The sequence below is a fragment of the Carassius auratus genome, chromosome 11 (genome assembly GCF_003368295.1).
Source record: "Carassius auratus strain Wakin chromosome 11, ASM336829v1, whole genome shotgun sequence".
Classification (NCBI taxonomy): Eukaryota; Metazoa; Chordata; class Actinopteri; order Cypriniformes; family Cyprinidae; genus Carassius; species Carassius auratus.
The window spans coordinates 10,049,541-10,072,916 of record NC_039253.1 but is presented as its reverse complement, the minus strand read 5'-3'; the positions used below and the strand labels follow the sequence as shown (position 1 = coordinate 10,072,916).

General features: G+C 36.8%; 1 protein-coding gene across 1 annotated transcript in view; it reads right to left on the bottom strand.

Annotated features, from left to right (window-relative positions):
- Positions 1-23,376, bottom strand: part of LOC113110990 (membrane-associated guanylate kinase, WW and PDZ domain-containing protein 1-like) — a 121,341-nt gene that overhangs the window by 24,145 nt on the left and 73,820 nt on the right. Inside the window, 10 exon segments of the mRNA XM_026275347.1 lie at positions 5,192-5,827; positions 5,913-6,098; positions 9,818-9,934; positions 10,942-11,045; positions 11,763-11,820; positions 15,236-15,271; positions 15,954-16,036; positions 17,098-17,314; positions 19,020-19,226; positions 21,097-21,216. Of these exon segments, the coding sequence (XP_026131132.1) occupies positions 5,192-5,827; positions 5,913-6,098; positions 9,818-9,934; positions 10,942-11,045; positions 11,763-11,820; positions 15,236-15,271; positions 15,954-16,036; positions 17,098-17,314; positions 19,020-19,226; positions 21,097-21,216 (1,764 nt within the window).

Genomic DNA, 23,376 nt, shown 5'->3' with positions numbered 1-23,376 from the left:
ACAACCATTATCTAAAAACTGATTCTTCACCAAAAACCTCTTGATTTAATACAGAGCCAGGACTCCAACTTCTTTTGGACCACTGGGTATTTGTCTGCAGCTCCATTTATTTTTGCTGCTGGACTATTCAGCAAAAATTAATGCAAAAAGGTCAAAAAAAAAAAAAAAAAAAAAAGCAACCTTGCAGGAATGCTTCCCTCTAAACATTAAATCAAGTTACTTTCATACACATCACTAATCTCACGCTTGTTTATCTTCCACTAGCTGTATTTGTCCAGCCAGAAATGAAAAACTAGACAGCGATGCTGTTTCATCCTTAAAAGACCAGCTTAGATTAATTTCCCTGCTGATTTAAGGGCCGTTCACACCAAGAACAATAAGTGTAATGAATGATAGTACTAATGTTTGATAATCTTTCTCATTCTTTGACAACAGGAATGTCCACACCACACAACAATAACCACATGAAGAAACAACAGTCGGAATCACTTTCAAACTGACAATGAATGATCAATCAAAATTCTCCCATCTTTAATTAGATGAAGCGTTTAAAGAGGTAGACGACATAACCGTTGGTTCGGATAAATGTCTATAAAGTTATCATTAAGCTGATGGTCTTCACTTTATGCTTTCTGACAATTCTTCTATGATTTGAGTGATTAAGAGGAAAGCAACTTGAAAGTGTATTAAAGGAGCTGTAGGGAACTTTTGTGAAAAAATATTTTTTACATATTTATTAAACCTGTCATTATGTCCTGACAGTAGAATATGAGACAGATAATCTGTGAAAAAAATCACCTTTGTGATTCTTCATAGACATAAACAGAGAGAAGTAGTTCCGGCTACGATGTTCTTCCGCAAGACGCAAGCAGTTCTGTTTATTAACCGCTAGAGCGTCAAAAGTTCCCTACCGCAGCTTTAATATTCACTGGTAATATTTGCAGTGACTTTCAATCTTTGAATTTAGAGACTTAAAATAGAATATTTGTAAACTTATTCACACAACTCGCAAAAAGTGATTTGTTATTATTCCCTGTCATCTTAAAGGACTTTATTTTACTTTACTAGCACACATTCTTGATGTAAACAATTAATCCATGCAAGTTAATCTGTTTGCTCTGGAATGGCATTCCTTTGCTGATGACATCAGTCTGACGGCTTGGGCAGAATATCCTTAAACATACCCCTCCAATGGTTAGATTGCTATGAGTGAGAGAGACAGAGATGAGGAGCACAAACATAAAACCATGCCCTCTATTCAATATTTTGTTTCAGGTGGAAACACTTCACCACACTGAAATAAAGTCAGCATTAATTCCGATTCAAGCTGACTTTAATGACAGTAGGTGTGAGAACAGCGACTCGACAAATGTGTGTTTCACTCTTGGAGCGAATAGTTTAACGTTTTATTATTTTTTGTGTGTTTTCATTTCCCTCTTGGTGGGGATAAGCCTTAACACACTTATTTGGATGCTTGGAGTAGCAGCTAATGAGACCAGACTAGCCGATGCCTGAGTAGAAGCCGGTTTCATATTTGCTGGGGAAATCGAGATGTGCGCTGTCATTGCTGATTGATGACTCATAAAGGGAGAAGATCAGATAGTAGTGTGCACCTTTTCATTTCATCACACGATCTACAGTATAGCCAAAGCATCCCTTACTCTCTTTCTCAAAGCTCCAGCAGCAGAAATGTCCTTCTACATGTCGCAGCACTACCGATTCCACCCTGACAAAAATCCATAAACATACACACTTCAAGGAGACAGAATGGACCTTTGGGCCACTGACTCAAAGCCATGATGCATTCAGCTCACAAACACACATTGTGTTGAACTGATTACCCTGGGCACAACAGATGCATAAATTTTCTTTATTCTGAGCATTTGCAAGTGTGACATTTCGACCTGAACAGCCGAGAATTGTCTAAGGGAAAAAACTGACAGCGGTCAAGCCTCACGGGAGAAAAAAAAGTCTATGATGGCAGCCCAACGTTGGAAACCACAGGTTTGGTTTTATGCTCTGTCAAGCATAACAGAAGATCATAATTAATGCTTGGTTTTTAAAGGAATATTTTCTGTGTTCAGTTCAGTTTTCTGGGTACTACATTACTAAAAGTTATGACTTAAATAGTTAAGAGTTGAAATTACAAAATTTTTAACAGAATAATTAATGTAAGTGCTTTTATAAAATATCAAGCTTCATATTTCTGCTTTAACACTTAAAAAAAATAGCCCCATTCACTTTCATATGTCTCATGATTATAATTTTTTTAATATTAATAACCTTATAATTTATTGATTTTTTTGTGCAAATTTTATCAAATTATTTAAAAATGAATATAGTTAAAATTATTTAAATATTCACTTTCCTTTGTGGGAATCAATATTATCCTGTGAAAGCTGTTGATTGAGTTTAACCTGCATTTAACCCAAAATAGTTCCTTAAGGAAAGCCACAGTGTTACAGTGCAACAGCCCGGTTTTAATGTGCAAGTAAAATGTTCAAACAATGATGTACCAGTAATAAAGCTTTAAGACCACCCACCTAACCTGCTGGACCAGAGGCATAAAAAGTGGACAAAAACTAAAATGAAGATCAAGTGAAGCCAAACCATCTACAGATCTAGATCTATATATGAGTCAATTATCCAGAGAACCAGCAGAGCCATAGTGCATTTCCCACATTGAGAAATGGGTTTTAATAGGCCAAACATGGTGCAGAGTCAACATGTGAGTATATGTGCGCATGTGTGTGTGTGTGTGTGTGTGTGTCTGTGTGTTTAAATGAATAAAGAGACACAAATCATGTTTCTACCCATTAGCTTTTTCTTCGGACTCTACTCTAATTGGTAGGCCAGCGATGGGTGACTGTTGATGAAAAAGGATGGTGTCTGTCTGTGTGTGTGTTTGTGTGTGTGTCTGCTTATTTATGTGTGGTAGGATATGCTGCATGACATCAAGGCCAGTAATTAAAGGTAAGATGTGAGCAAAGAGAATACTTAAAACATCCCATACACATTTGAGAGACTTTAGAGAACATCTTTGGTGTGAACTTGGATTACTTCAAGGACAATTAAAAAGGTTTTGACATAAATGTTTTATCTTTTTACCCTAAGGCCCACATATATTGTTAGTAAAGGTATTTTGCACCAAAACAGTCATGGTTTAGTATTAAATTATCATTACCCACCCTCGCTCTGACCTTTTGCAGCTTTAAGATTTATAAATTAACATTTTGCAAATGTTAGCAAAACATAATTTGAAGGAATATATATATATACATACACACACACACACACACACACACACACACAATTATAATTAAATTGTAATTATAATTAATTGTAATTTATATTTTAATTATCATTTACACAGCAGAAAAATATATCTAGTTATACTTTAAGCCATATAGATATAAAACAGAGCATTTCTGTCCTGCTATCTTATTCTGTGTAATTCATAAATTACACTACAGGTTGTGTGACGTCAGTTCAGTAGGCCGTCAAATCCTGGAGGACGATTTGGCTTTACTGAAATAGCAAGGCGGCAGCTCTATTGATGAGCCATAAAAGATATAAGCACTGCACACACTTTTGTTTACATGCTGGTAACTGTCCCAAATGACAAATGGGGATGTTTTAATACAACAGGCTCTGGCCTTGCAATTGGCATGCAGCAATTTCCTGGCCCTGTTAAAAGCACTTACACAAGACGGATAAAAGTGCTTTCAATTCATCAAATTAATAATCCGAGTGCCAGGCTCTGACTGAATGCACTGAGAACAGGGAAAACAGGATTTTAAAGTTCTGAAAGACCTCGGGATTTGTGTGCGCAAAATTCTTGGGGTAATTCTCTCAAACTGCAACTTTCTATGAGATGTAACTTGTTTCTTTAACAGTGGTATTCAGTGTTTTCTATCATTTTACACACACACACACACACACACACACACACACACACACGTGTCTCTCCTTTCTGCTTAGTCTGTTTGCTTAATTTTTTTTCACTCTCTTTTGCCATCTTTAAGGCTGAGGATTTCCACCACTAGCAGATAACCACGACATTCCCATCTCAGCTTCTTCCCCCAAAATTCAAGAGAAAGAGAGAAAGCTGTGTGGTGGTATCAGATGAGTGTTAACAGACAGCTGATTTTGGCAGGTCTCAAGGGAAAATACCTCTCACCTGAGACTGTCTCTGTCTGGACACTATTGTGTCACTCTCTCTACATCTGCAGTGCATGAGCTCTCATTCAGGAACTCATTCTTCCTTTTTTGTGGTTTCTTTTACATATACTTCCTTCTCTACACTCGAGTGGCAAGACTTTTAAAAATCTGCATAAAGTCAGGTCCATCTTGCAGGACCCTGTTCAAATTCCCATGCACAAGAAAACAACAGCAGAGTCAGAAAAAGCGAGAAAGGAAGCTTACTAGATATGTAAAAGCAGAAGCTCCCATTTAAACAGGAAACAGCGGCCAACCAGAAACTTTTCTGGGAGATTAGAGATTTGTTTGATAGGGATGCATATCATACATTAATGTTCAAAAGTTTGGGGTTAGGGTTTGAAGTATTTAATACTTTTAATCAGCAAAGATGCATTACATTGGTCCAACGTGACAGTAAAGACATTTACGATGCTACATGTCTGTTCGACATGAATAATAATGTGAAATGTTTCTTGAGTATACGAATCATAATGTTAAAATATTTTCTAAAGGATCATGTGACACTGAAGAATGGAGTTATGGTGGCTGAAAATTCAGCTTTGCCATCACAGGAATCAACTAAATTTTATACTTTTTTTAATATGTTAAAACAGAAAACAGTTATTTTAAACAGTAAAATTATTCACAACATTAATCTTTTTACTGTATTTTTGACCAAATGGATGCATCCTTGGTGAAAATAAGAGAATAATATATTTTCTTATCTTCTCGACCCCACAATCTATTTAGACAAAATAGTAGTGAATTTTTATATCAACTTCTTATCGGTTATCAGCCATAATATAAAAATAATTATTGCTTAATGGCATCTTTCAGAAATCTTTTATCTGTGGAGTCTAATGATGCCATAAACCCTGTAAGCTTTGACTAACAGAGCTTAGAACGTTTTCACTTGCAAGTGCCTGCTGTGAAAGCATTCTTTTATTGCTTTTTGATAACATTTAAAATCATAATTTCCTTGTGAGCTCACCTCTTTGCACCAGCATGGTCACCTCACTGCCTTTAGGGCACTTGCTGAGCAGATCGACCACCTGATTGTGCGTCAGGTTCTGCACATTCCTCTTGTTAACCTCCACGATGATGTCACCCTCCCTCAGGCCTCTGCATCGTGGGTAATCCACTATCTGCTTCACTCGCTGGCCTCCCCCAGACGGGCTGTCTGCTATTGTGAAGCCAAATCCTTTGTCACCCTTCTCCATGTGGACAGTAATGAGCTCGGGTTGAGTTGCGATCGAAGACGCCAATGTCACCACGTCGCTGGGATAACCGTGAGAGCCATTGGAAGCCACCTCTGCTGAAGGGCTGTTGGGGCGAGGTGGGTCGCTGGAGCCATTCAAACTACCACCGCCAACTGTAGTTTCACTCCCGTGGCTTGATGGCGAATCGTAGCTTTCTTTTCCATTGACAATGATGGGCTCCTTGTCCAGAATGGCCACAGAAGTCACCAGGCTGGTGTTGGGGTCATCGGGGTCAAAGGGTAAGGGGTAGCCACGGCAAAGTTCAAGGTCGACCATAGAACCGATAGGGATGGACTGGAATATCTTCACAACCTGGGCATGTGTGTAACCCAAAACGCAAGTGTCGTTCACACTCACGATAACGTCACCTGTGGGAACAAAACAAACCAGGTGTTGGCCCAAGAACGAAGACAACTCAAAGATGTGTTATGAGACCACAGTTTTCAGTTGTACCTGTTTCCATCTTTCCATCTAGAGCGGCTGGTCCATCAAGCACCAGACTCTTAATCTGGAGGAACTCGTCTGGTTCGTCTCCTCCTACCACGGTGAAGCCAAACCCACGCCTACTCTTCTTCAGCTTGGTGTTAATGAATGTCCCCTTCAGTTCTGCAGGGTTCCTTGTGAAAAATGGCTTCCCTCCTGCAGTAAGAAAAGCATTGCACCAGTTTGTGAGCTATAGGAACAGAGATGTATAAAGTACTAGAGAACCATACTTGAGTAAAAGTACAAGTGCTCTATCAAAAAAGTGACTTCAGTAGAAGTAGAAGTGCTCTTTAAGCACCACACTTAAGTAGAAGTACTAAAGTATTCAAAATTTTTTGTACTTAAGTATTGCAAGTAGTCTATTTTAAAATTTACTACTCAAGTACTGAAAGTAAAAGTAGAAGTATTGTGTTATGTAGCTATTAAAGGGGGGGTGAAATGCTCGTTTTCACTCAATCTCCTGTTAATCTTGAGTACCTATAGAGTAGTACTGCATCCTTCATAACTCCAAAAAGTCTTTATTTTTATTATATTTATAAGAGAAAGATAGTCTGTACCGATTTTTCCCGGAAAAACACGAGCGCCTAGAGGCGTGACGTGTGGGCGGAGCTAAAGAATCACGAGCGCCAGTAGGCTTTTGAGTTGAGAGCATGTGGAAGCTGTGACACAGATCCAGAGGCTGAAATTTAACAAGAGCAGCATCAGCAAAGGCGGTATGCTATGTGGTATGTACTGAAACTGTATATATTTGCTTAGCGGTTTTGGAAAATGACTAAGTTCCACTTTGTCGTCTTTTTTTTTTTTTAAGCTGTACATGTGGAAACTGCAGTTTGATGACAACATCGCATGTTGTTTACTTGATAGAAGTAACTCGGTTACTCGGTAGAAGAGCGTGCACTTAGGACCCATATAAGGAAATTCCGCTCCATCTAACTTCACACAGAGCCATACTCGAAAAAAACTTTCCGAAACTTGTGACAAACCGGAAGAGGTTTTTTTGGAACAAAAATACTCCTTCAAACGTACAACTTAATTTTTGAAACTTTGTCCATGTTTAGCATGGGAATCCAACTCTTTAGCAGTGTAAAAAAACTCAGTATGCATGAACTAGCATTTCACCCCCCTTTAAAGAAAGTAGTCAAAAGTTTGAACATATTGTTTTTACTATTTCAAATGATTAACCTAAAGGACAATCACAATTCCTTTGACTGTAACTTCTTGTAAACAAAAAATGGTTACTAGGGTTAGCCCAATTTGCAAAATGATGTCATTAATAACTTACCCTCATGTTGTTTCAAACACGTAAGACATCAGAGGGTCATTTAGAATTTTTTGAAGCATCGAAAATACATTTTGGTCCAAAAAGAGCAAAAACTACGACTTTATTCAGCATTGTCTTCTCTTCCGTGTCTGTTGTAAGACAGTTAAAAACAAAGCAGTTTTGTGATATCTGGTTCGCGAACGAATCGTTTGATGTAACAGGATCTTTTTGAAACAGTCCACCAAATCGAACTGAATCGTTTTAAACAGTTCGCGTCTCCAATGCGCATTAATCCACAGATGAATTAAGCTGTTAACTTGTTTAATGTGTCTGACACTCCCTCTGAGTTAAAACAAACCAATATCCTGGAGTAATTCATTGACTCAAACAGTACACTGACTGAACTGCTGTGAAGAGAGAACTGAAGATGAACACCGAGCCGTGCCAGATAATGACTCGTTCACGAGTCAAGAACCGTTTCTGTCAGACGCGTCCGATTCGTGAACCGAGGAGCTGATGATACTGCGCATGTGTGATTTAGCGTAAAGCAAACCGAAACACAGAGCGTCTGAACCGAACTGATTCTTTTGGTGATTGATTCTGAACTAATTCTGTGTTAATGTTATGAGCCAATGTGCAGTCAACGCCAATGACGCCATTGCATCGAGCGCAAAAGAATCGGTGAACTGTTTTCTTCAACTGGTTTATTGAATCGAACTGTCAGAAAGAACTAACGTTACTGGTCATCCGAAAACCTATGCAACCGGTTCTTGACTCGTGAACGAGTCATTATCTGGCTCGGCTCGGTGTTCATCTCTCTCTTCACAGCAGTTCAGTCAGCACGCGCAGTCTCGCTTGATTCGCTCGATGATGTGGCAGCTTCATCAAACCTGCCATCTACAGTTCTGGCAGTGGTTTGTAATGGAATGATTCGTAACATTATTATAATTGTAATGAGTAACGATGCAGCACATAAAAAAAATATCGGAGTAAAAGTATTAAACTCAGCGAAAATATGTACCGAAGTAAAAGTGGAAGTAGGAGAAAAAAATAATACTCTAGTAAAGTACAGATACCGCCTTTTAGTACTTAAGTACAGTAGTGAAGTAGTTCTACTTCGTTACTATACATCTCTGTATAGGAATATGCAAAAGTATATCTGTTGGCCCCTCTATATGAGATGGTTATGGATTGATACCTCTGAGTATTACAAATCTTAAGAACATTTTGAGTTTCAAAAGCTGTAGTTAACTTTACCAACCACAGTGTAATTAAATTGCCTTGACAAAAGCAGCATATTTTGTATATGTCTGCTTGTCTGTCTGTCTGTCTGTCTACCCATTTAGCAACTAAGTGACTGTCTACCTGTCTGTAAACTGTCTAACTACTAACTTATCTATCTATCTATCTATCTATCTATCTATCTATCTATCTCTTACATAAATATTGATCTGTCTTACTTTAATCTATGACTTTAATGTCATGTCATCATCCTAATTGAACCTTCATGAGAATAATTTGTGAAATAACTGTTTTGCATCATCATAGTTGTACAGCAAAATGGCAAAATGAATGTTAGTCAGAATGTTAATCAGTCCTAGATCAGAGCAAAACTGCTGTTAGTACAAGATACAAGTTAGAATGAGAGGAGAGAATGGAGGAGCGAACACAGAAGAAGAAGCCAATCACAGGCTAGAAAGATGACGTATGATTTGTTCATCATGGTTTGTTTTGACAGAAGAATTGGTGAAAGCTGCAGAGATACCCTAAGGAGAGAGACACACTGTACACTGAATGCAAATGACTGGACTTGATAAAGATATATGTATGCATGAGGGAAAACATGACAGACAGAGAAACAGAGCTGTCCATAACACAGTAAAATCTAAATGCACACATATGCACAAAATTAATATACAATGGGGTCCAAAAGTCCGCTAGTGTAAATGTATGTGTGTATTTCTATTTTCTAATTTAATAATGATTTTTCATTTCAGATTATATTGCGAACATACCAATTTGAGTGACAAAGATTTCAATTTGATTCTGAATTCCAGAATTTCTATGGAGTTATTATAAGTCCACTGTACAGAATCTTAAAACTGTTTGTTTGTGTGTGTGTGTCTGTACGTATACGTATATATACACACACATAAGTCCAAGGTCATCTTTTTCTAACATATTCATATTTTTAAGAGCATAAGCACTGGCTGAATTTTAATGCATCAAATCATTACTGATACAATCTTTTGAAACGACAGCATTTCTCTTCATCCTTGACTTTGACCATAATGCATCTTTTGTATCTAACATTTTAGAAAGCCACCACAGAAATTGAACAAGTGCCCGCATCAAGACACCAGAGAGAAATGGAACATGGTGTGAAGAAAAAATGCATTATCTTCCACACAAAAAAAGAGTGTTTACAATCTTTAAATAAGCAGCTTATCAGCAAGTGTTCAAACAACACAGGGACGGACGAGACAGAGTGCTGAGGGAAGGAAGACTTGGAAAAAGTGAAAAGGAGTGAGTGAATAGTGAATGTCCACAGAGGAATACGGCACGCACGGGTGTGTATGTTTGTTACAAACAAAAAAAAGGAGGCAGCACATACGTTTAGCCCCCAGTTGGGGTGCTAGTGGAGGGGCGATGCCAGGTTCTCTGTAAGTCTCTTGGTGGTTAGCAGCATAGCTTGCTAGCGGTGCTCCTGGCGAATGCTCCTCTATCCATTCTGAAAGAGTGAAGGGTGCACTTCCTTTTTCGTGTGTCTCTCAAGCCAGTCGCATTTCCTGTCTATTCAAACTAATACTGAGGCTGTGCAGCTGCCAGGTTTTACACCTTTAGAGCCCCCATGGTGTCCTAACTTCCTCTAAGTATAAAACTTGCATACTGTCAGCACTGTATCACAATCACGGGCAGAATATGAGATACTTTTGGACTTGAGGGAGAAGTTATTAGATAATCAAGAAAGCAATATTCAGCTGAGTTGGCTGGGAACAAGATCAAGGACATGTCCCAGCATGGCAACCTGCATTTGAGTAGAACTTTCTAGAGAATGAGTAGCCTTTAACATGAGCTCATAATTCATTTTCTTAAGGGTAAAGTTCCGAACTTGTATGACTTTCAGAATCAAAATCAGTTTATTGTTTATTAGTAAAGTTTCTGTTCTTTTGTTTTCAAAAATGGTGACACAATTATTGGGGTGAATTATTCTTTTAAGAAAGTAAATGAAGTTGATGAGCTAATTTTGACTTTAAAGGCTACTTTTTAAATATTTAATATTAACATTAAGGAAGAAAATGGATTGCAAATGTTATTTGATGTTGACATAAATAATGGATTCCCCTTGTTATTAACTGGGAATAAAATTAATAAACAAGTTAAACAAAAAAAAAAGACAAACTAGCCTAAACCATTATCATTTATTCATTAAAATGCATCAAGTCTTGTGTACTGAAATAAAAATAAAAAATCACCTGTATCCACTTGATGTTAGGCTTCTCTTTTTGTTTTCTTTCAAGAATTAAACATTGATGAAAAAAAACCTAACACACTGTTTTCAGCAGTAATAAATCAGTGAAATAGCTAAATTAAATGAATTAAAAAAACTTAAGCCATGGAAAGATTTACTGTAATCCCAAAACCAAAGCTGCAACAAAACTCTAAATTAAAAACACGGACAATCAGAAACGTGTAAAAGAAAAAAGAAAATGGAGGCATGTTGGGCCTGAAACGAACCTCGGATATACCGCTCACCTTCAGCGGGCTGAGACTGCTCCAGTTGCTTCTTCCTTTTAGCCTCCAGAATTGGGTTTTCATACTGCGTCTTCCTGTTAATATGGCTGGGAGGTGGAGAAAAGGGAGAGAGTGAGAAAGAGAGAGAGAGAGGTGATAAAGATGAGCGAGCAGAGGACACAGTCAATAACAGAAACAGGAAATAGAATGAGAGGGCAGGTAAAGGTTGAGCATAAGGAGAGCAGGTAAGCGGACGTGAAATAAAGTGAATTAATTCAGAGAAAAAGCAATAACAGAGGCTTAAACTATGGCTGGAAGCCTCTGCATTCATTTAAAATTCATTTCAAACTAAGGGGCAAAAAAGTGTGCTATTCTCTCTCATCTTCTGTTCTTAATAGCAAAATCTCTTCACCAGACTAGACAAGCTCAACAGCCTAAAATAAAACTTTTTTACCAAAAAAATACAGATTGCACCCAGCTGCGATCCAGGCCACTTGCACAATTTACTAGGCAAATACTGCTCAAAACGTATGTAGACATCTCCAAAGACAAAAACTGGAAGGCTTCCTGCCTCTGAGGTATTGCTTTGAAACAACATCAAAACACATGAATGCATTCATATTTATGTGCTACAAACCCAAGGGTCCCTCTGAAGGGGAGGGAAAGAGAGAGAGAGCAAGATTTCAAATAGTAACAGTAACAAAGGGTGCGCACAGCCGAAACAGAACAGACCCAATCAAAAAGATGGCGGTTGCTTCTTTCATGCTTCAGGATGATGTCATATATTAAAGATGATTTGACTGTAATATTGATGAGTCACTTACTCAACATAATACACCCCGTACACTGGATCATCAATTTTCTCCCAGCCTGAGGGCAGCTCTGGAAACGAAGCAAAACAGAAGACATTTTCAGCTCATTAGAACTCATTTAATGAGGCTTTTATCAAGTCCTTTGGAAAATGATGTCTTGATTTTTCAACCAATTCAAATTCAAGAGGTTTCAAACGAACAAGCTAGACGTTTAAAAACTATAATGACCATTCAAAGCAGATTATATAATTACTATGCAAAGCATCATTTTTTAAAAACTTTGCCATTCAGAATTCTGGATTCTGATTGGTTGCCAGATGTTCTAAGGTGTTGGTTATTGTTATATTACTTTTATGTGTTATTTTTATGATGTCAAAGAGATATATAGTCTACCACAGAAAAAAAATTCTAAAGAAAACCAAAACAGAAAACACTATTTTTTCCTTTCATGAAGAAGAGAACAAAACCATCCCCTACTGTTAAAGTGATGGTTTTGAGTCTATAAAAGAGCATTGAGTGACTCATTTGAACTATCAATCACGGCTTGATGCTGAATCAGTGTTCTACACACAGAAGCGTTAAAGAATTATAACAACATAAACACAGGTTAACCGTGATTTAAAGAACAATAACTGATCAATACGACTCAGATTTAATCAAATGTAATGAAAACTCTTCAAGAAATATCCAAGGACCTCCATATTAAGTGAGACATTAGACTAGAGATACAGAATATGCTATAACAGTAAAAAGTTTGTGTACAGGTCTGTCATTCGTCTCCAAAGACATAGCTCTCTGACAAATCCTCGTTGTGATATTTACATAAACAGCAGATAAGTTCCCCCGGCATTTACAAATCTCTTGAACTGGGAACCAACAAAAAAACGAACCGCACCAAATATTTCAGGCAAGGTTGACAAGTGTGCAAAAACAACAGAAGATACTCAGAGTTTTGATGGCGACGCTCTTAAGGCAAAACGATACACAACATGTCTTCGCTAGAATAACAGAATAATCATGAAAAGGCTCAGCCGCGTTTGACATTGAAATGTGCTTTCATGCATATGAAAATATTGCTTTCTTTACAATGGCAATGCCTGAAATGTCATAGCACCTGGGACACAGAGCTGTTGTATTAGCATAAAGCCTGCAGCACACAGGAAATTCATTACAACACCACCCATAAAGAAAACCTGCCAGTGCCCAGTTTCTAATAGGCCAATGAAAGCAGAACACATTTCTAATTTTTTGTGAAAGCAAGAACTCATTATCTCTTCAGAGAAGCAATAGCAAATACATCCGACTCCTTTAGTGCTCTAATGAATCTATAAATGTCAACCAACAATTACTTACAAATAACAATCTACTCGTCAACGATTCTCTCAGAAGCCTCTGTTTAATATCTTCACCTTTCTTGATCTTTCATGAGTTTAACAATTAATCAACAGGTGTTTTTTTTGTGTGAAATTTACCACCATAGGATTTGCGCAAATGTGTAATAGACAAGCTGTCGATAAATCATTGTTGTATTTGAGAAAGTTTAAGTGTGTAATTTTTTAGATGTTAAAATAATTAGCTGGGGGTAAAAAATAAAGGCCTAAAAATCACTATAACTAAGCCATGTAGGTTCATTTGCCCAAAAGTGTAAACACTTTAATTCTGTAAAACATTCAGAACATTAGTGGCATCACAGATGATACAGTATACATTATGCATTATGTATTTATCATCATGCATTGGAGTCTGAATTATCTGGAAATCTGAGGTTCTTATTGAAATCCGCAGTGACTCAGTATCACGATCACATACTACAAAATGGCTTAGTACAGTGCATACTTAGAAAAGGATGTGAATTAGGACATACCTATCGATCTGTCAGCAACAGATCACATAGCAACACAGGATCAACCAATGGCATGAGTTTGAGGGCGGGATTATATGTTTGTTTGACTAATAACAGCAAGGGGGAATTTTTGGGGAAACCTGTATAAACAATTATTTTTGCAGCTAAATCATTTGCTAACAAATTACAATTAGGTCCCATTACTTAATGCTATGATTTAACTTACATTGCACTGTAAAAATCTCTTTAAAAAATACAGCTTTAAACTGTAAAATAATAATAATAATAATAATAAACAGTAAAATGACTGGCAGCTACGACTGCCAAACAAAAATTTTATAATTAAAGTAAAATATCATAATTCAAGGAAAATCTAGAAAAATTCAAGGAAAATTGTAAAATAACAGCGTTTTGCTCCAACATTTTTAATTAAAATTTATTTTAAATGATTGTTTTTGCGCTTAATTTGAATTCAATTTAATATTTAATAATGAATTAGTGTTGAAATGTAAAAAAATGTCATTGTTACCCGTTCACATTAACTAATTTCAACAAATGGAACCTTAATCTTATCCTTTTTTGTAGTTTCTTTTAAAAAATTATTAATGTAAAGAATTTGCATCATGAAATTTCACCAAACAAAATAATACAATTTAGAAATTATTCATTGACGTGTATATATATATATATATATATATATATATATATATATATATATATATATATATATATATATATATATATATAGACTGGTTAAGAAGAGAGTGTTAACTGTCCACAAAAAGGAACTGTTAGCCAGTACGTTCTGTCCATCCCCCACATCATTACTGCGACTCTACTGACAAATTGGTCATCAATCTGTTTGCATCTCATCTTCCCTCTCTACAGGATCAAGTCTCTACCGTGTGACCGGATAGTCTCGTACCTACTGCCCACATCCCGCAGTCATGGCATCTATTTAATGGCTCCGATTTCTCAAATCAATAGCTTTTGACTGTGCTCTTCCAATCAGCCCCGGACACAAACACAGGGCTTCTCAAGGCCACTGCCTGCATCACCTAATCCATTACTAATGATGAATCAGCCCTTCAATTACAAAGGCACATTGAACAGCAGAGAGAGCTCTGCGTGTTGATATAGTGTGCTTTGACGATGCTAAAACCGATTAAAGCAACAAATTATTCAATGATTTGACTCTCACCGTTAGCTCGTCATAATAGTTTCGGATCTCTAGAGCTATTTGCATGCATAATGAAAACGGAACCACTCCCAGCTGCGAGAATCCTGAGTTAAACTGCAAATGCTTCAGCGGTAGAAATAGTAACAATGAATATTTTATACCATGCAGTGCCAATGACATCACAAGTGAACCTTGTTTGAAAGTAATGAAATGGGTTTTACGGTCGTTCCAAAATGAAAACCAAACAACTAGACTGAAACACAGCAGTGCAGGTGCACTGTGGGCAGACGTTACCCTTTGCACTGATCTGGGATCAATTGTGGGGTGGGTTTTCATAATTAAGTTAAGCATTTGAGAGAAAACATCTGGTCCCAAAGCAGCACAGACGCATCGAGCTACCCCCCAAAATAACATGCAGGTTTAGTCTTTACGGGTTTGTTTCCCTGTGGAATAGTGGCCTACCTAGCTCATTGTCCAATTCCTCTGTATGTACCCCTTCTTCTCGAGAGAGAGTAAAAGGGGAGCAGGTGCGCACAAAGTGGGGCGAGAAAAAGAGAGGAAGGGTGTCAGAGAGGGTTAGTTGATTAAAAAAAAAGCAAAATAACAACTTCAAGGCTTTATAATTATGCCACCATATTATATACACAATGGAAAAGTTGACGCAAATCATAAAATTAGTGGCATTTATTAACAGCTAAATGATCAGGATTGTGGCTGTTAATACAGGATTATTCAGCATAATCATAAAACTGCTCTTGAAATCACTCCAAGTTCCACTGCACAGGAAACCTGGAGGTTCAAAGGAGCTATTTGTTTTTGTGTGAGGAGATTCAATATAATCCAGACCCTCCTTATAGCATTATACCGGCTGCCTTAGTCATTTTGTCACAGGGTATGAGATTGGCTGTTATAGCTTTAACAGCTCAAGAGCGCCATCTACAGGCTATCGTGAGATTACAATGGCTGATGTGCGGGCTTGAGCATGAATGGTTACCTAAAGGTCTAAAGCTGTATTTGCTATTGTGACAAACATTATTTAAAATTTTAGATTTGCAACACTAAAAGCATATGTATGCACAACACCACAAAAACACTCGCAAAAAAAAAAAGTGTTATGAATGCATGTCACCATGAAACGGATATTAGCACAAGCAAACTGGACAAAAACTGGTATCCATACCATCATCTTCACATTCCTCCAGGGGTTTCTGAGGTTTGTCCAGGCATCGGGGATCTATCCAGGATGTTGTCTTTGTGTTGTGGCTATGAATAGATGCAGAACACAGACAGTGAGGCATTGTTCTAAAATATGCCTGCAGAATAACATCCTGTGGCTTTTTTCTGCATCCCAGCAGGCAGGAAAATGTATACTAAAGTTTGACACTTCCCGACTTGATATCTGAAAAACTGCCAGTAGCAATATATAAGCTTAAAATAAGAAACACAAAACTGCTGTAACCTCAGGTATTTATAGTGCTGTCTGTCTATGCATAGAAATATCTCAAAATAGCAATAGCACTTCCCAGAAGTATTAAAGGAATTTTGGACAATCGTGTGAAAAGCACAGTTTAAAACGTAAGCATTTCATTGCTTTAAATTCAAAAGATCAAACCAAGTTGCATCTTCAAACAAATGATTGTAGAACTTTTCTTAAATCTAATATCTTTTGTATGACACCCATTTGAAAAATAAATAATAATAATAAAAATAAAAACACTAACAAACAATCATAAACAAGTTAACAAATATATTAAAGATTAAATATTATTGATATTAAATAAGATTATTAAAAAATAATTTACAACTTAAATAACACTAGCAAATATTGAATAACATTATTACATTATTATAACCAATTATCACAGATATTATGATAAAAATTAAAATACAGCTATTCTAATTTGTGAGAATGAAGTGACTTATTTATGCATTAACTTCTCTTTTGATTTTTTTTATTGATCTGTTGCCCTATAATTATCAACTTCCCTATATTGATTTATTTTACTATCCGTTACCCTATTTTACATATCTAAACATCTGACCATATTTGCTATTTATAAGTTTAATTAAAAAAAATACATATTAGTTAAATTTAGCCTTTTCCTTATTCGTTTTTGTTCTTAATTTATTTCAAATTGAATTTAAACATTTACTTAATTATCAAATATAATTATATTTTCAGTAGGAAAGTATGAAATCTAAAAATTTAAATGCTACTTGGTTTGATATTTTGCATTATTTATCCAGACATCTGTGCGTTTTTCACAAATTCCAAAAATGTTTTGTGGTCGCTGTAAACGATAAAGGCAGCAGTTGGTTCTTACTCTATAAAGTAGACCTCTCCGCTCTCAGTGTAGGCCATCTCCCAGTTTTCGGGCAGAGGCCCCAGAGGGTCCTCTTCCGTGGGATAGCCGGGGTGTGTGAGTGTGTTCTGAGAGCTCTCCGTGGTTGACGCCGAGGTGTTGTTGAGCCTGTAGGGTTGAACGTAGTCGCGGGGGAAGGGCCGCACAGAGGGGTGGTCTTCCAGTTCACTCGAGTCTCCTGCATGCACACATAAGATCAGAACACAAATACAGACCCTCTCAGTTCAACAAGGCTCTGGTGCATCCTAAATGACTGTGGCAATGTACTTTTGCTACAGCTAATGATTTGGAAAGCGGCACCAGGCCCACTTCCTGTAAACTGTTCACACTCTACTGTACACAAATACGCATACCGACACCTGGCTGTCTGACACTTTCCCACCCACACCACAAAATGAAAATCACCAAACATCCCCTCAAATCAATAGGAGTATAAACAGTTAACACTTAACCTTCTTGAAGAGGTGAGGAATCTAAACAAATCAACTCTCAACTACATTGCACGGCACGCCTGACTTAATTTGCGGCTTTAAATCAAACCACTCTGCCAAATGAAAGCCATGAACATGTGTGAATAGGACAGCTTATTGCCTTTTCTAAATCAAGGGCCCTAGAATTAACTTGGATATTGAAAATAACATGCAATAAAAGAAAAATTATCATACAGTCAAATATACTCTTGATGTAAATGCTTACAGAAATGAGCTTTGGTAATAAGGAGCAGGCATTTACTGGTATTTACAACCGTTTTAGGTGATTCAAACAAGTTGTGCTGTTAACACCCAGTAATAGTGGCATGTCTCAAATGCGTCTCTATTGTTTAAATACTCAAGGTCAGTAAGATATAAATTCATTCTTTTATTCAGCAAGCGTGCATTCAACTGATCAAAAGTGACAGTAAAGACATCGATTTGAAATAAATGCTGTGCATATGTACTTTCAAAAATCCTGGATAAAAATGCTTCACATCCACCGAAATATGAACTGTTTTCAACTGATAATAATATGAATTTGTTTCTTGAGCAGCAAATCAGTATATTAGAATGATATTATTAGAAGTAATGGTGCTGAAAATTCAGCTTTGCCATCACAGGAATAAATAATATTTAAAAATATATTAAAATAATTATTTTTTAATTTAACTTTAAACTTATTTAACACTATTACTGATTTGAATTTATTTTTGATCAAATAAATATTAAGCATTATGCAGTTCTTTAAAAAAAAACTGAACGATTGTGCTGGTGTGTTACTTCAAAAAGCACAAAAAAAGCACTGCTTCCGAATATACTCCTAGTTTCTAATCACACAGCAAATGTGACATTTAGAATGCTCTGCATTACTGTAGTTGAGCAGCTTCATTAATTAAACCTTAAAAGGTGTGTACCTACTCAGATTGGGTAAATGTTTTCCTTTAGCACAAAGATTGATTGACAGGTCAGTGGGCGGAGCTTCATTGTTGTCCAGTACACAATGTGCACACTGTAAATATAATCGGAGTAACAGAATCGCATCACAAAACTGTTGACTCCTATAATTAGTGCTGTGCACTTTTGATCAGATTACAGAAGATGTCAATACCTTTCATCGACAGCAGCTATATCACATATCAATCTAATCACAAAATGTAACCCATCAAATACTCTGATACAGAGTGTGAAGGTTGGTAGAGCATAACTGTCATATCAATAAATATAGACAAGGAGAGTCCATCTTGGGGTTTTCAAACACAAACAAAACCCCCTACTACAGCCAGATGGCGCCCTTTCCCCCTTCCTCCCTGAATCGTAATGGCGAAGGAAAAGGAAAGCAACAAAGAGGCATCACTCATGCCTTCTCCCATGTGCCAGACGGAAAGGCAAACAAATCGGCTCGCTGCTGACCTGTGAAGCTACTGTTCATTTCAGGAACCTCATCATCATCCTCAGTCTCTGTAGGCACTATTCCAGCATTTTGCATCTCATTGTAGGACTTGGTTCGGCGTGGGGTCGACGGCTGGGAACCAGGAAGGCTGTCTTGCAGAGCATCGCCAGTAATCACTTTCCCACTAGGGGGCTGGCTGGGCGGCTTGGGTGTTCCATAATAGTTACCTAGGCAACAAGAGGATATTACCAGCATTCAGAACAGGAGGGTTAAAGGAAATGAAAGACATGATGATGTGGGATTTTGAAAATGCTCTAATATGAAAATGACTGCTTGTCTTCGTGAAGTTTGTGCAAGGGAGATAATGGTATCAGTGTTGGCCGGACAATCAGGTGGTAATGAGTGCATACAACGGACAGAGCTGTCTGCCTGAAAGAAAAGCACTTCACATCATTTCAATCAGAGTAATACATCTGGATTTCAGCAATGTCGGGCCAAGTGATAAACCTTTATATTAATAAAGAGATTCATTTTGACGAAACAACAGCAGGATGGAGTAAATATAAAGATGTCAAGATGTGTCATTTGTTAGGAATCCAATGATTAAACACTTTTTTTCCATGTTTTTTTAATGTGAATTTTTTTTATCAATTATAATTACACATACATTCATACATTCATACATATATATATAGTGGTGGGCATAGATACATTTTTTTAATCTTGGAATTAATCTAGATTAATCTAGATTAAAATGGCTCATTTGAATTCTACCGAAGGCATTCAGAATATGTGTGCTACCCAAATAAAATAATTACTAAATGTAACGTTAAGTCTTTGAGAACGGGTTTCTCAAGCCAGGTGGTGCATTAGACCAGTGGCTCATCTCCTGTTTCCAAAATGCATCACACAGTGCTTGAGAAAGCTGTAAACGAATTCCACATTGCACAAGGTGCAAATAACCTTACGCCTGTTTCACACATAATCTGTCTGCAGTGCGTATGCGTTTCGTATTTTTTTACGCACCCATGTTAACGGATTTCAGTGTTCACGCGATTGCGGTCCATCAGTTGTGTTCCAGGAGTGGTGCGTCTGCAGCGATCGTTTACGTACAGAGTAGCAGATTTTATTTTAGAATAAAAAAGTAGTAAGATAATATGTTACAATTTTATATAAATAAGAATTATTAAGGTTATGAGCTATATGTTAAAATAAATAATTATTTGTGTACCGATCAAATACAGGATTTTAACCACTGCGCAAGTGGAACTTCATTGGAGGCTTCCAGTTTTATATATTTTTACTTTTAATTTTAAAAAAGTCCCGTCTTTCAAATTATGTCTACTTTATCAGGAAATGAAAACATTAAATGGAGTTTTGACACTCTTTGATGTGGCATGACATCACTTTATAAGTGCGTCATTTCAAACTGTAGTGCTGAGCGTGAGCACAATCATCGATTCCTCTTTACTAATTGTTTTAATGTAAAATGAACATGAATGAACATCTTATGCAATCGCTCTTTAAGTGTTTCAACCATGGAAAGACATCAATAAAACAGCTTGTAAACTACATGTCACGTAGCATTTCATTTACCTCAGGCAAGTCATCATTGTGATGTCTTAACTAATACTATTTATGTTTCTATAAATCTGTTGTGAAACAAGTTATGACAGCCACTGTCTAAATTAATATATTTCAACAACAAATAGAAGTGTTATAATTTAGAGGTTAATTTAAAAACTGCATTATGTGCAGTTTACATGTTTTAATATTTTGTTTGCATATTAATGAGTAATTCAATGTAAGTTTGGGCTCTGTTGTTAATTGTAAATTTATAGTAATGTAAAAGGGCTCCCAATAGTTTAGAGCATATGCTGAGATTTATTTTTTGTTTTTTTTTGTTTTTTTTAAACAACAATTTTATTATAATTGAATGTATTTAAAGAAATATCATATTCTTCAGTAAACCACTGTTTAATAAAATAAAAAATAAAAACTTTAAAAAAAAAGGTATTCTGGCAATAAAGTAACATTGTAAAGTATAATAGCCAATCAAAAAGCATGTGTGTTTAAACTCTATAGATTGCAGTTTACCTTCGTAAGATCCGATCTCCAACAGTGTCCCACTCTGTTCAAGCTTGAGAAACTCATCCACTGACAAGAAATTGTAATCTACTCCTGGCACCTCTCCGTCACGAGGGAGGCGGGTCGTACCTGTGACCGGCAAAAAATAAGAAAGATCCCATAAGAGACTGACATCATGGAACCGCTAATTTATGCTTAAAACCACATATACACAATTTCTATGATTACCACCTACATCAGGGCCAACAACAACATGCTACAGTCTACAGGCTCCTGGAAGCCAAACGCTGGGTGTGAACGCAGCGTGAGAGAGCTTTGCACAGCTAAAAGTGAAGATGTTGTAACACCTTGATGATAATTGGTTGTAGGAGAGCAAAGTGTGGCTCCAGCCCCAACTGTATTGCTCTAACTACATATTAGATTAAAGCAGCTTTAAGGATCAAAGAGTCCATACGGCTGCTCTGCCTCCTCTATCACATTCCCTTACACCCCGTTTAGACCTCGTATTAAAATCCATCTCAGGCAAGCCCATACAAATGGTCAGTACTAAATACGGGTGTAAATAGGGTTCAAATACAATTGTAAAAGAACAGCTACTGACCTGAGTGTGTGAGAGTGAGAGAGTGAGAGAGAGAGAGAGAGAGAGAGAGAGAGAGAGAGAGAGAGAGAGAGAGAGAGTGTTTTTGGGAATTGCAACATGACATTTTACAACCTTATATTTTCATAAGGTCAAATTATCTGGCATTTAAAAATGTTTTTTTTTTTTTTTTTTTTTTTAAGAATTTAATTCCATTAAATTAATAAAATACATTGCTATATATTGGGGTATAAATAAAAACATGTCAATGTGATGCAATTGTTTTGATCTAGTTAAGAAAAATTTATATATCAAATATTAATATAAATCAATATGCAGTACGAAAAAAAGAGTGTAAATTACCCCAATAGTAAACAAGGCCTCATGTATTTCCTTTTTTCCCCTTTCTTTCTCCGCACATTGTATTTAAATGGACTCTGATAGCCCAAGAGCATGTTTATTAGACACTATGATCGATCATAACATCATCCACGCAAACAACACTCGCGCAGAAGTGAAGTGCATTTGCCCCTTGCGTTGTACCCATAATCAATATCTCAGCTGTCATAAATCCTGACCTGTCTTATCAACACAACAGTATTTATTTGCACTTGGACACTGGGGGTCTTCTGCAGCTATTTGTGATGCTGAAGGTTAAGACGGTGGCCTGGCTGTCACCGCATTTCCCGCGCTTGTCCCATTGCGTGCTGTATCTCCCCATCACATGATGAAGCTGATGAATAGATGATATAAATAGCGCCCCACGATGGGAGATGCTCTTTGGCAGCCATCTTAGTGACACTGGTGATAAATCAATGATGTGATCAACAACCTCACAATGTCATTTTCTTTTTGGTTTACAGGCCTTTTCGACTAGTGTACAACACAAGCCCCAAGCCCCACAATTGAAAAATGTATTACGGTTTCTGCAACAATATTAACCAGCACAATTGTTTTCAACATTGATAATAATAAGAAATGCTTCTTCAGCAGCAAATCAGCATATTAGAATGATTTTTGGAAGATCATGTAACACTGAAGACCAGAGTAATGACTGCAGAAAATGCAGCTTTGCATCACGGGAATATATTACATTTGAAAACATATTTCAATAGAAAACCGATTGCTTAAATTGTAAAAGAAAATGCTATTGGTCAAGCCAGAAGCTGACAACACGGCCTGCTCAAACAAAAGAGAAATATTTTGATAGCAACACAGAGATGCAAATATACTAGCTTTAGATGCTCAAGAAGCATTACACATCATCTTCATGTTATGACTATATTAGTGGTATATTTTCACCTTCACCTCACTAACTGAATCATTCAATAACAACACCCTAGTTCTGCTCCTATGGACATTAAATAGAAAACAAAGCACTTAGGTTCATATATAGTATACACTTTACACAACATGCACAAATGTGAACCATTGTCACTATTGCAAGCAGAAAAATTAATTCACAAATATATAAATAGCATAAGTGTCACATGATGATATATTTTCTTGTTGCTAGGGACAACCTTTGAAGGATACAATCTCCGAGAGCCTCGTCTATCATTTCTGAGGGGATCAAACCATTTTATATCAGACACACATTATGCCACACAGTGGAAAAAACAGCCTCAGAAATGAACATTGTGAAGGCAAGCACCTTTATGAACTTTTATATCATGCATGCAGTTGGTTTGTATTCGCTAAATAGCTTTTAT